Here is a 13,285-nt window from a genome sequence, read left to right as displayed (position 1 = left end):
AATCTCCCGCGCCCCAGAAACCCGTCTATCTCTCCAAGGCGCTGATTTCGCGATCAGACTGCGCATGCTCCCCAGGCCCGCCCTGCATTCTGGGAGCGCTTCGGTCCTGCAGTTTGTCGCGAGTCGGACTCGGTGGAAACAGGAGAAGAAACCGGGAAGCGGCGGGTGGGACGAGGGAGGCGCTGGGTGAGGGGTTTAATGGTGCTAAGGGCACCCGGGCCGCCCGTCCGCCGGGCCCCCCGGCTCTGATTCGGGTTCTGAGCCGCACTCGGTGTTGCTGAGACTCCGCTCGGCCCCGCTCAGTGTCTCGGACCAGCACCGCGCATGCTCTGGCCATGGGCCATTCCCGCGCCTGCGCGCTGATCCCCTTCGAATTCAGATAGAACGTATTCTACCGCGCGGGGCATTTTGGGTAAGATTATCGCCATTGTAAAACCCTCTTGCCGATATTTCTGTGATGGGGTGTCAAAGGGCGAGGTTTACCAATCAAAAGCAAAAGACTGCGGATGCTGGAAATGTGAAACATAAAGAGAAAATGCTGGAAATCCTCAGCAAGTCAGGCAGCATCACGCGGAGAATGAAACAGAGTTAACGTTTCAGATTAGTGTTAAGGTTTTGTCAGAACTTGAAGAAGTGAAAGAATTAACAGTTTTTGAGCAAGTAGAGAGGCAGGGAAAGAGGGGGCGGGGAGGGAAAGAACAAAAGGGAAGGTCTGTGATCGGGTGGAGGGCAGGAGTGATAAAGCAAAAAAAGGGATGATGCTGCAAGGCAAGGTGGGTGGCAATGGGTCACGTCAATAAACAAAGGATGACTCCAGTCGAGCTTTAAAGGGCTGCAGTCAGCTGGATGCGTGAATGAGGCTGTGTAACCGGGCGCAAACACTCATCCGCAGCCCAGACATCACTTCTTTCCCACTAGGCGTGAAAGGACTATATTAATTACAATAATCCATGTTCTTTGATTTTGAATAGTTTAGTTTCTAAATTGAATCATGTTTCTCCAATTATATTTCCCAACTCAGATTCAAGGCCTCCAACCCAACCCAAATGTTGGAGATGGTGCGATGTGTTTGGGTTCCAGCAGAGGGAGGAGGGTGAGTGTGTGAGACGGGGATTTACAGTCTGGGGGAATGAGCAGGAAGAATGTTCCATAGAAACTAGAATTGCCTGTTCTGAATTTCTATTCTGTATTCACAGTGAGGACTTTTGTAAACTCCAGTGCACTGATTGTGGAAAGAGCTTTAACCAGTTCCACAACCTGAAAAAAACATCGCGCCATTCACAGCGGGGAGAAACCGGACACATGTTCTGTGTGTGAACGAGGCTTCAACTGATCGTCCAACCTGGAGAGACACAAGGACACCCGTAGGATGGAGAAACCGTGGAAATGTGGGGACTGTGGGAAGGGATTCAATTACCCGTCCCAGCTGGAAACTCATCGACGCAGACACACTGGGGAGAGGCCGTTCATCTGCTCCGTGTGTGGGAAGGGATTCACTCAGTCATCCCACCTGCAGGCGCACCAGCGAGTTCACACTGGGGAGAGGCCATTCACCTGCTCCATGTGTGGGATGAGATTCACTCTCTCGTCCAGCCTCATTGAACATCAACTTGTTCACAGTGATAAGAGACCTCTTAAATATTTTGACTGTGACAAGAGTTTAAAAAGCAGAAATGAGCTGCTGAAACTCCAACGCACTCACACTGGGGAGAGGCCGTTCACCTGCAATGAGTGCGGGAAGGGATTCACTCAGTCATCCAACCTGCTGACACACCAGCGAGTTCACACTGGGGAGAGGCCGTTCACCTGCTCCGTGTGTGGGAAGGGATTCACTCAGTCATCCAGCCTTATTGAACATCAGCTTGTTCACACTGATAAGAGACTTTTCAAATGTTCTGACTGTGAGAAGAGCTTTAAAACAAAAAGTGATCTGCTGAAACACCAACGCACTCACACTGGGGAGAGGCCGTTCACCTGCTCCGTGTGTGGGAAGGGATTCACTCAGTCATCCAGCCTCCTGATACACCAGCGAGTTCACACTGGGGAGAGGCCGTTCACCTGCTCCGTGTGTGGGAAGGGATTCACTCGATCATCCCACCGGTTGAGACACCAGCGAATTCACACTGGGGAGAGGCCGTTCACCTGCTCCGTGTGTGGGAAGGGATTCACTCATTCATCCAGCCTTATTGAACATCAGCTTGTTCACACTGATAAGAGACTTTTCAAATGTTCTGACTGTGAGAAGAGCTTTAAAACAAAAAGTGATCTGCTGAAACACCAACGCACTCACACTGGGGAGAGGCCGTTCACCTGCTCCGTGTGTGGGAAGGGATTCACTCAGTCATCCAGCCTCCTGATACACCAGCGAGTTCACACTGGGGAGAGGCCGTTCACCTGCTCCGTGTGTGGGAAGGGATTCACTCGATCATCCCACCGGTTGAGACACCAGCGAATTCACACTGGCCAGAGGCCGTTCACCTGCTCCGTGTGTGGGGAGGGATTCACTCAGTCATCCAGCCTTCTGACACATCAACTTGTTCACACTGATAAGAGACCTTTTAAATGTTCTGACTGTGAGAAGAGCTTTAAAAGAAAAAAGGATCTACTGACACACCAACGTACTCACACTGGGGAGAGGCCGTTCACCTGCACTGAGTGTGGGAAGAGATTCAGTCAGTCATCCAACCTGCAGACACACCAACATATTCACAATGGGGAGAGGCCGTTCACCTGCTCCGTGTGTGGGAAGGGATTCACTCGGTCATCCTACCTCATTGAACATCAACATGTTCACACTGATAAGAGACCCTTTGAATGTTCTGACTGTGGGAAGAACTTTAAAAGAACAAGGGATCTACTGAGACACCAACGTATTCACACTGGGGAGAGGCCGTTCACCTGCTCTGTGTGTGGGAAAGGATTCACTCTGTCATCCAGCCTACTAATACACCAGCGAGTTCACATCTGACTGCAGGGTTCTGCTGTTATTACTGCTGTTAATCACATGCAGGACTCAACCCTGTTCATTCTGGCAGTTGGGGATTGTTTCTGATGTTAATAATCCATTTAACAGGATTGCAGTATTAGAATTCTGTAAAAGTGTCAAATAAATCAGCTTTCTTTTAAACACAGTCTTTCTCGTCCTTGATATCTCGATGATAAGACAAGGTGATTGAGGACTTATGATGAAGTGAGTGGAATCCATCTTAGAACTGAGTTCCTCCACCTTTTTAAAAGATGGATCCACAAGATGTCCAAGGCTGACAGGACAGAAAATTCTATTATATCACAGGGTCCACTTCAATCAGCCTGTGCAGATTTCCACTACCCTTGTGTGGGAAAGAGATTCCTGATTTCACTCCTGGACGCCCTAACTCTAAATTTAAGTTTATGCCCTCTTGTTATGGATTCCCCCACCAGAGAAAATAGTTTGTTTTTCTACCCTATCGAATCCCTTTATAATTTTAAATATCTGGATCAGGTCACCTCTCAACCTTCTAAACTCAAGGGAATGCAAACCAAGGGAATACAACCGGTCCTCATTAATTTGACCCTTCAAGCCTCAGTGTCATTCTGGTGAATCCGCACTGTCCCCCCTCCAAGGCCAATATATCCTTGGTGAGGATCAGTACTCCAGATGGGCTCTGACCAAGGCTCTGTAGAACTGAAGCGTCACTTCCTCCCCTTTGTATTCCAGGCCTCGAGATAAAGGCCAACATTCCTTTAGTCTGTGATTATTTTTGTATCTGTGCACTAGCTTTTAGTGATTTGAGTACATGGACACACAAATCCCTTTGCTCCTCCACCGATCCCAATCTCTCACTTCAAGAAAATACTCCAATGTTTCCTTCTTGCTTCCAAAGTGAATGATCTCACTCTTCCCCACATTGAACTCCATCTGCCACAGTTTGTCCATTCACTTAAACTATCCCTTTGTAACTTCCTGCTCCCATCTACACCACTTACTGTGCCTCCTAACTTAGTGTCACCTGGAAACTTGGATCTACAACTCTCTATTCCTTCATCCAAGTTATTGATGAATATGGGGAAAAGCTGAGGCCCCAGTACGGATCCCTGGGGTCACCACTTCTCACATCCCGCCAATCAACGAACGTTCCTTTTATCTCTACTCTCTTCTCCGACCTCCCAACCAATTCCAACACAAGTCACAAGGTCACTATCAATTCTGTGCATTTTTATTGATTCTATTAATCTCTTGTGCTGAACGTTATCAAATGCCTTCTGGAAGTCCATACAGACAACATCCATAGACGCTCCCCTGTCCACCTTGTTAATTACCTCAAAAAATCCAACTGGATTAGTCAGACATGACCTGCCCTTCACAAATCCATGTTGACTCTCTTTGATCAGCTCAGACTTGATGAAGTGCTCAACCATTTTGTCTCTGATGATAGATTCCAGTAACTTCCCCACAACTGACCTTAAATGGACAGGTCTGTATTTTCCTGGTTTCTTCCTCCCTCCTTTCTTATATAACGGAGTGACGTTTTCAATTTTCATCTCCAAGGGCACAATTTCTGAGTCCGGAGAGCTTTGGGAAATTATGACTAATGCATATGCAATTTCCCCTCCCGTTTCCTTGAACACCCTGGGGTGGAAACCAACAGGTCCTGGAGATTTGATTCTTTGCTTGAAGTTATTCATTTATCCGATTGTGTATCACAGGACTGAGTGTCCCAGCACCGACTGTGTATATAACAGGACTGAGTGTCCCAGCACTGACGGTGTATGTAAAAAGACTGAATGTCGCAGCACTGTCTATTCTTCCTGTCTACATGGGCTGTGGAGGAGATAAATGGGTGGGTTAGAAGCCATAATCGGGTGGAATGACATGGGGTTGTCCGTGGAGATTAAATCGGTTGGAAGAGATTACAGAGATATGGAGGGGGAGAGGACAATGGTGGGACTTGAACACGAGGATGAGGATTTTAAAATCGAGGCTTTGCCGGACCGGGAGCCAATGTAGTAACACACGAACAGAAACTTACGGTTCACTGCCAGGCAGACAGGTGGAGAAGACATTGGTGTCCGCGGGGGAACAGTCAGGTTCACAGCAGCAGTTGAGTTCGGAGAAATCGCCAGTCAGGTCACAGGTACAAATGGGAACTGCTGGAAGCAGACACACACAGTGAGATCTTACAACAGAGCACGGACGGTCTCAAAGACCACCTCCCTCCCTTGTCTGAATCCACGATCACCGTCTTCACCATCTCCCAAAATCATATCTGCAGACTTATCCTCCCACTGCTTTCTACTCACCGAATTACAGCTTCCAGATACCCAGCACAACCCACTTAATAATAATAATTATACGGAGAGAATAGAGAAGCTGGGATTACTCCCTTTGGAGCAGAGAAGGTTCAGGGGAGATTTACCAGAATGGTTCCGGGGATGAGGGACTTCAGTTACCGGGAGAGACTGGAGAAACTGGGGTTGTTCTCCTTAGAGCAGAGAGGGTGAAGGGAAGATTTAATAGAGGGGTTGAAAATGAGGAGGGGGTTTTGATGGAGTCGATGGGGAGAAACTGTTGCCACTGGCGGGAGGGTCGGTAACCAGAGAACACAGATTGAAGGGAATTGGGAAAAGAGCCAGAGGGAGATGAGGAGAATGTTTATCGGCAGCGAGTTGTTCTGATCTGGAATTCACTGCCTGAAAGGGCGGTGGGAGCAGATTCAATAATAACTTTCAAAAGGGAATCGGGTCAATCCTTGAAGGGGGGAAATTTGCGGGACTGTGGGGAAAGAGCAGGGGGGAGTGGGACTAATGGGATCGCTCTTTCACAGAGCCGGCACAGGCGCGATGGGCCGAGCGGCCTCTTTCACAGAGCCGGCACAGGCGCGATGGGCCGAGCGGCCTCTTTCACAGAGCCGGCACAGGCGCGATGGGCCGAGCGTTCTCTTTCACAGAGCCGGCACAGGCGCGATGGGCCGAGCGGCCTCTTTCACAGAGCCTGCACAGGCGCGATGGGCCGAGCGGCCTCTCTCTGTGCTGTTTGATTCTCGCTCACTTTTGGGCTCCGACCCACGGCCCGTTTGACGGGGAGGCGGGAGAGTGACTCCCCCCCCGAGCCCAGCTCGACACCGGGCGCTGACAGAGTGGAGATTCACGGGGCCCGCAGTAGGCCCCGAGTAACTTCCCCCGTCACCCCCCCCCCCCTCCCCTCCCACCACCCCGCTCTCCCCTCTCAGGCCACTCCCGGTGCCGGCCCTCCCTCTGTGGGCTTCGCCCCCGCCCACAGCACCGCCCGCAGGGAACGCGGCAGAGGGACCGCGCTGCGCATGCGGCACGTACGCGTCGTGACATCAACGCGCAAAGATGAGAGACGCTGCCGCGTGTCACGTGATGGGAGGAGTCAGCCCAGGAGGCGTTTGGCGGGGGTGGAGTGATGGCCGGGTGCGGGGGTGGTTGGGGGGGGGGCGGGGGGGTGAAGGTGAGAGCTGTCAATCAAAGGGCCCGGAGTCAGCACTCACTGCGCACTGGTTTTGGAGAATTTGTTCAAAAATGCAAAATCTGCAACCATGAAATAAAAATTGAAATGTACAAAAAAGAGAAAAAATTGCAAATGCAATTAAAACTGAAATGTCGAAACGCACATAAGGCTGATGATCTGGGTCCTCCTGATTTATTAGTCTTCTCTCCCTGAGGCACAGGATGAGCACAGTGCTTGAATGCATTTTAAGGCAGATGGTGCTGGATGCATGGAATGGACCAGCAAGGGAGGCAGTGGGGCCTGTATCAGCAAACTCCAGAGAGTTCGCTCAGTATCTGATAGCGATACCTTCGGATTTGACAGACTCGAAATTGGGATTTTTTTATTTGTGCATGTGCACTAACTCTGAGTGATTGGTGTACCTGGACACCCAAACCCCTTTGCTCCTCTGCAGTCCCTAGTTTCTCACCATTAAGAAAATACTCCTATTTCTCACATGTTGCCTGCAATAGATGTTCTTTGTACAGCTCCCACATCTTTACTGTCCGTCAATATTTCCACTGTTCACTGTCCAATAATAACAGGCACGGTGAGACTGGAACATGTTCTTAATATTTCAAGATATATTTTATTTCATAAAATTCATGAAAGCACACAGCTCAATGTAAATATCACAGTTGCAATTAAAAGCAATAGAAGAGATATCGTACACGCTACGATTCCATTATTACAATTGAAAACACAGAACATATTTTCTAATACATGCTGCACAATACAAGGTAAAATAGCCTGACACGGTGGCCTTTCCCCAGAGATCCTTTGCACCTCGCTTCAGTGCGTCCCACAGCATGTACTCCTGGACCTTGGAGTGTGCCAGGTGGCAATACTCGGTCGTGAGCAGCTCCTTCAGCTTGAAGACCAGTTGGTTTCGGGCGGAACAAAGGGACTCCTTCGCCGAGTTGATGGTCTTCCAGTAGCAGTTGATATCTGTCTTGCTGTTCGTCCCTGGGAACTGCCCGGAGAGAACAGCGTCCTGTCTATCCAGGATGTTGGGGTGAACCCCTCTTCACCTCAATTGTATAGGGATCTTGTCTCCATGGAGGGGGGTTATCACCTTTTACCCGAATATACCCCATGAACCCACATTCATGTTAATGTTTGGCAAACACTGTCTGATTTCTTTGACGCACCTGTCGAACATTGGGATCAGCGACATAGGGGGTAATTTCAACTTCACTGCCTGGGCGGTAAACTGAAAGAGCAGAAATTAAAATCGGGCTGGTTCTATTAGGGGCGGTTGATCCGCTCTACCAGTTCTGCGATGGTGAAAATTTCCCTTCATGTGTTGTGAACCGGTGCAGTTTGAGAAAATGGACCAGCTTGTGGGCTTCGAAGATTGAAACTAAGGCGTAGGTCAGGGAAGGTGTGGCCGATTTTAAGCATCCCAGCCTGGCGGAAATGGGGTGGTAGAGGCAAGTAAATGGTGTCAGGTCACTTACCGCCCCTTTAACGTTGGAGTTCCTGCCTCCGTCATCGGCGGTCGGGTCCTGAGGAGAGCGGCTGGAACAACACCCACCTGTTTCCGGTCAGGTCACGTGTAATATGTAAATCAGTGTATTCTGACCGACACGGGACACCATTTAATGTTAGTTACAAATGGGTGGAGGAGCCGCCCTTTCGATGGGCATTGAGTGGTCCGGAACACTGAATAGTTTCTTTTTAACTTATATTTTGTGGGGCAAGGAGGAGCGGGAGAGCTTTCCCTTGGCCTGCTGCGGCCATGACAAATCTCCCGCCTCCTGATCATCTCAGAAAGATCTCCTTATAGATCGGTGTAACCAGGCACACCCTCACGTCCCATTAAACTCCATGCTCAGGAAAAATTGCTGCACAGCAGCACAGAGAGGAAACGATCTCCGCAACTCCCCACTGGAGTTTGAAATTACATTAATATTTTACCGGTTATTAACGGTCCGGGTGTTGCTCCATTATTATTCTGTTCTGGTCATCACAAATGTCCCAATGAACAGGACGCTGTCTGACCCTGACAGCTCACCCTCAGTCCATCCCACCGGGCAGTGTGTGTGATGGGAAATAATCATCAACCGAAAAGGAGGATTTGTTTTTATACATTTCAGGATTAAACATTTAATATTGAAATCATATTATTTCCAGACTAATAACAGCGAACCATTTCATGTTAGATTCACATCTTGTATCATTTCACAACACCGCATTTGTCGGGTAAAATATAATTCCTGTCTGCTATTTCCAAATTTATTTAAAGTATTCGATTGATATCAGTTACTTTAGTGAACTCATTGATGTCAATAGATAGTAAAATCAGGCGCGGTGAATAACGGGCGCCCGATCCGCTACCGCCCGTCTTAGGCCACCGCCAAACGTGAAACTCTAATTGACTTTTTATGTAATTTCGGATGGAAAGTCTTGAGACGTTTCTATGATTTAACTAATGTAACAATTAGATTCAGTGGGTATTTCACACCGTTCTTCAGCTCCTCTCTGAATTTAGTCTGGGTCACAGCATAAATACACGTGTTGGTGCAGGAACTGAGAAGTTGAAGCATGAATCCGGCTGACTCAATGTCACTGACCGTATAGAACTGGACGTTTGTTACACGCAGAGCGATAAAATAAAAAACTTCTGCGCTCCATAACAATATAAAACTGCCTGATATACTGAAGAGTAAAATGATGGATTTCCTTCGGTTCTCCATCTCTGGATCCTTGTGATTCTCTCCATTGCTGCGGCCCCGGAGTCCCCTGCGGACTTCACTGGCCGTTAAAATGTGCCTGGCGGTGAGAACATTGAACAGCAAAATCAGAATGAATGGTAGACACGGCATTAACACAAGATTAAACAAGTCAAACGCTGCCCATGCGGGTGAAGTGAAAAAGGTCGGTTTCACGACACAACCCCGGGGTACATTGTCCATTATATATTCCGGGTCAATTACAAAGTACCAGGGAATGTTTAGTAAACAGCTCAGCGCACTCACCACCCCGATAACAACAGCCGCCGTTTTCTCGGTGCAATATTTTGTTTTCAGCTTCTGACAACAAATGGCCACAAATCGATCAAAGGTGAAAATCACTGTGAACCAGACAGAGGCCACTGTGACTGCAAAACTCAGGTTGAGAATGAAACGACACACGGGGGTAATGGTCAAGAATGAAACTGGGAAATAAATCTCAACAATGCGCCACATTATGACATCAGTGATAACGACCAGGAGATCGGCCGCCGCCATTCCCACCAGGTAGCGAGTGATACATTTGGAGAGGCCGCACTTTCCTCGGGACAGGATCACAATCGCCACCAAGTTAACTGTAAGAGAGAGAAACGGAAGGAGAGAAATTACTGATCAGACCTGGAGACAAAGCGGCAGTTTGACAGGATCTGGGGTGAAATTTCCAGCTTTGATGCTGAATCAAACGGTGGAAACTGGTTCACTGACCTGGGCAGCGCTTTCGGACAGAGAAATGTTTTTAAACACAATGATCAATAATGAATTGGGAAATTGATACAGAGAGTGAATAAAGTGAGCACCAGATCCACTGGAAGGGCCGAGTGAGGGGGCCGTGCCGGTGGGGAAGGGAGGAGGGAAATAAACACCGGGAATCCAACAGATTAAATCCGGATTTGGGCTCCAGATGGACGGGAAAGTGAGCGAGGGACGAGAAGGTGAGGGGACAGGGGGAGGTTTGTTGCTCTGGGTGGAGAGAGCCGACTGGGGCTGGCACAAAACGGGAAAGACCGTGATCCGTGGGGGTGAGTTTGAGGCTTCGGATTGGATTAGAAGAGGCAACTGGAGGCCGAGCGAACGAGTGCGTTTTGGAGGGAGACCAAGGAAGAGGGCATGTATGAGCTGGAGGGGAATCAGTAGCAGATAGTTTGGGAAAGCGAATGAAGTGAAGGAACGGATGAGGAGACGGAGGAGTCAATGCCGTGGGAGGAGAGGCTGGGATTCACAAGGAGAGACTGCAGGAGGGTGTTGGAGGAAATCTAATCTATAGGTCCAGCTCACACAATCCAATTAATGAATTCAACCATTAATTTCTGTGGTTATTGGTGACAATGAACCGCTCGTTGGTTACATAACGTGTTCAATAAATTTACTTTGCATATTCAACTAAAATTACATGAAAATACAATCATTGAATTCGCCTCATTCTTTATTAAATAAAACTGACACATAGCTTCTGGATTGCAATATCCCCATAATTCAATGCGATAAAGAAATCACTGATCCTATTCTTTAAATACATTTCAATTATGTTTATGTTTTCAATCAGTAAACAAGTGAAAGGAACATTCAAATAAACAGACTGAGGATCTGATAGTGATAAACACACCAGACGCGAGTACAATAAAACTCTCACAATCTGACAACATCCTAATAAAACCTTCAAGTCACATTTCCTCTTCATAATTGTACTAGAAGTTTCAGCAGTTCATTCCGATTAATTATTCACACCGCTGCTGCTCTGTCTCTCTCCCCTCTCTCGTTCTCCGTGTGTGCATTTTTCTCTCTCTGTCTATCTCTTCCTCTCTTTCCTTCTCACCGTCCCTCTCGTTTTCCTTCTCAGTCGCGATCTCTATCGCTCCTCTCTATCTCTCCGCACTGTCTCTACTCTTTCTCAATGCCCACTTTCATTTCCTAGTAAATCCTTACATCCTGCGACTGTTTTCTCCTCACCAGCCCCGTTTTCCAACGATTCTATTCTCAGTGTCAGTTTGTTAAATGTTGAAGCCTCTGTGAACAGTTTAATGTTTCTACAGATCATCCAAGGTTCCACCTGTTCACCTACACTGTTCACTTCATCTACAATGCGTGGAATAAAGACAATCGAATGCCTCTTCCAGACACACCTCTCACAATAATTGAAATTCATTCTCCTGTAATTATAAAGTACAGCGTTAGATGGCGGCATTGTTCAATTAACAAAACACCAACATCACCGCTGCTGCTTATAATCTGCAGATAAATAGAAATGCTCATTATTTCAACAGATGAAGTGCAACATGACCTCAAAACATTGCATTTTACAGTAAATTCATCCACAGTGAAGCAGAGAATGAGATTGAAAGAATCAGCAGCAAACACAGTTCAGTAACCAGACATCTGATGCGGCGTCAGATACAAACAGAATGAAATAATATTTCATAACAGTGATAACCAATAAATACGTTGAACTCCCAGTTAAACTGAACCATGTTATTGTGGAGGGAGGACATTGCGCTGCCTCCTTGTAACACCGAGACCGTGAGCTGTCTCATTATCAATCACAGAAAACACATTGATGAAAAAATATTCCAGGACAGGTTAATTCCACAACATGAAACTGTTAACAACTCCTGATGGTCTGAGACCAGCTCCGAGCCCAGACACCTGATTCTAATAAGTTAAGTACAGAGAATAATCCAGTAACAATGCCACGGTTGGATATACAAGATCGTAATGCAAGTAATGCAGCTGCTCCAAGACCAAACGAGCAGAGACTTAGGACAGAACAGTCCACTGTGTAATACACGACGGGAGAAAATAGAATGCCATCTACAGCAGCAGAGTTAATACCGATTTACACCATGAACAGCTGAGATAATGGCTTACCTGGAACTCCAACGGCTGCGAGAACTGGATAATAAATACATTCTATCAGATACATTACTGAATATCCCATTTCTGTGAGAAGCAATGATTTCTGTTGGCCTGGAAACCGCAGCTCCGGCAGGCACTCTGTGTGGATTCATTACAGCGATCCCTGATTTATACAGGGGGTAAATCTCCACTGACACGGTTATACCCCTGATCATTGCTATTAGTTACAGTCATTTGAACAAACAGGCCACATCAGCAGCTTTGACTCCGATGTAAATGATGACGTGGATATATCACAAACTTCTCAAAGTTCAGAACCTTGTCTTAATGAGACTTCTCTCAGGAATAAAGTTAAAAGCTGTGCTCAGAAAGGACTGGTCCAACAATGAGCGCTTCATTTACAGTTTTCATATAATTGTATTGATCATGTTCACTGCTGCCGATTCAATTATAAATTTTATAGATTTCTCCACATTATACATTGAATCCAGGGACACAAGCTGACCCGTTTCACTCTGTTCCTGCAGTTTCCCAGTGAAAATATGAATGTTGACACGAAGACAGCCTCTAAAAGAGACACCATCTTTTCAGGCAGTGCTTAACAACACTCCGTGTGAAAAATGTTCTCCTTATTTCCACTCTAGTTGTTTTGCCAATTATTGTAACCTCTGGTTATCAATCCAAATATTTAATTACCCCTATTTGCTCTATAAAAACGCCTCATTATTTTGATTACCTCTTTTTGATCTCCCCTTAACCTTTTCTGCTCTCAGGAGAACAAGCCCAGCTTCTCCAGTCTCTCCACATAACTGAAGTCCCTCATCCCTGGTATCACACTGGTAAATCTCCTCTGTACCCTCTCCAAGGCCTTTACATCCTTCTTAAAGTGTGGTGCCCAGTGCTGTACACAATACTCCAGCTGAGGCCTAACCAGCCTTTTGTAAAGGTTTAACATGACTTCCATATTTGTGTATTCAATGCCCCTCTTTACAAACCCATGTATCCCATCCGCTTGCTTAACCACCTTATCAACTTGACCTGCCACCTTCAAAGATTTGTGAATGTGCGCCCCCAGGTCCCTCTGCTCTTCCACCACCCTCAAAATAGTACATTGAGTTCCATCGAGTTACTTCAAAACCACAGCACAGAAACTGGCCATTCGGCCCAACTTGTTTATGCCAGCATGTATGCCCCATACGAGCCTCCTCCC

At 47.2% G+C, this 13,285-nt stretch overlaps 1 protein-coding gene and 1 pseudogene across 1 annotated transcript; both read left to right on the top strand.

Moving 5' to 3' along the window:
* Positions 1-13,285, top strand: part of LOC137316718 (zinc finger protein 229-like) — a 346,515-nt pseudogene that overhangs the window by 259,923 nt on the left and 73,307 nt on the right.
* LOC137316705 (zinc finger protein 271-like) lies at positions 1,478-3,111 on the top strand. The gene is made up of 2 exons (XM_067980549.1): positions 1,478-1,856; positions 1,941-3,111. Exons 1-2 carry the CDS (start codon positions 1,562-1,564, stop codon positions 2,966-2,968), a joined length of 1,323 nt encoding a protein of 440 aa, XP_067836650.1. The 5' UTR covers positions 1,478-1,561; the 3' UTR covers positions 2,969-3,111.

The sequence above is a fragment of the Heptranchias perlo genome, unplaced genomic scaffold (assembly GCF_035084215.1).
Source record: "Heptranchias perlo isolate sHepPer1 unplaced genomic scaffold, sHepPer1.hap1 HAP1_SCAFFOLD_60, whole genome shotgun sequence".
NCBI classification, from domain to species: domain Eukaryota; kingdom Metazoa; phylum Chordata; class Chondrichthyes; order Hexanchiformes; family Hexanchidae; genus Heptranchias; species Heptranchias perlo.
The sequence above is the reverse complement of the archived record's forward strand: the minus strand, read 5'-3'. Positions and strand labels throughout refer to the sequence as shown.

What these genes read in the sequence shown, in the direction of transcription:
- LOC137316705 (XM_067980549.1), top strand. Translation starts at nt 1,562, where the DNA reads ATGTGTGGGATGAGATTCACTCTCTCGTCCAGCCTCATTGAACATCAA. An exon ending in GTCATCCAGCCTTATTGAAC is followed by an intron (nt 1,857 to 1,940) that starts ATCAGCTTGTTC and finishes ATCTGCTGAAAC; the next exon opens with ACCAACGCACTCACACTGGG.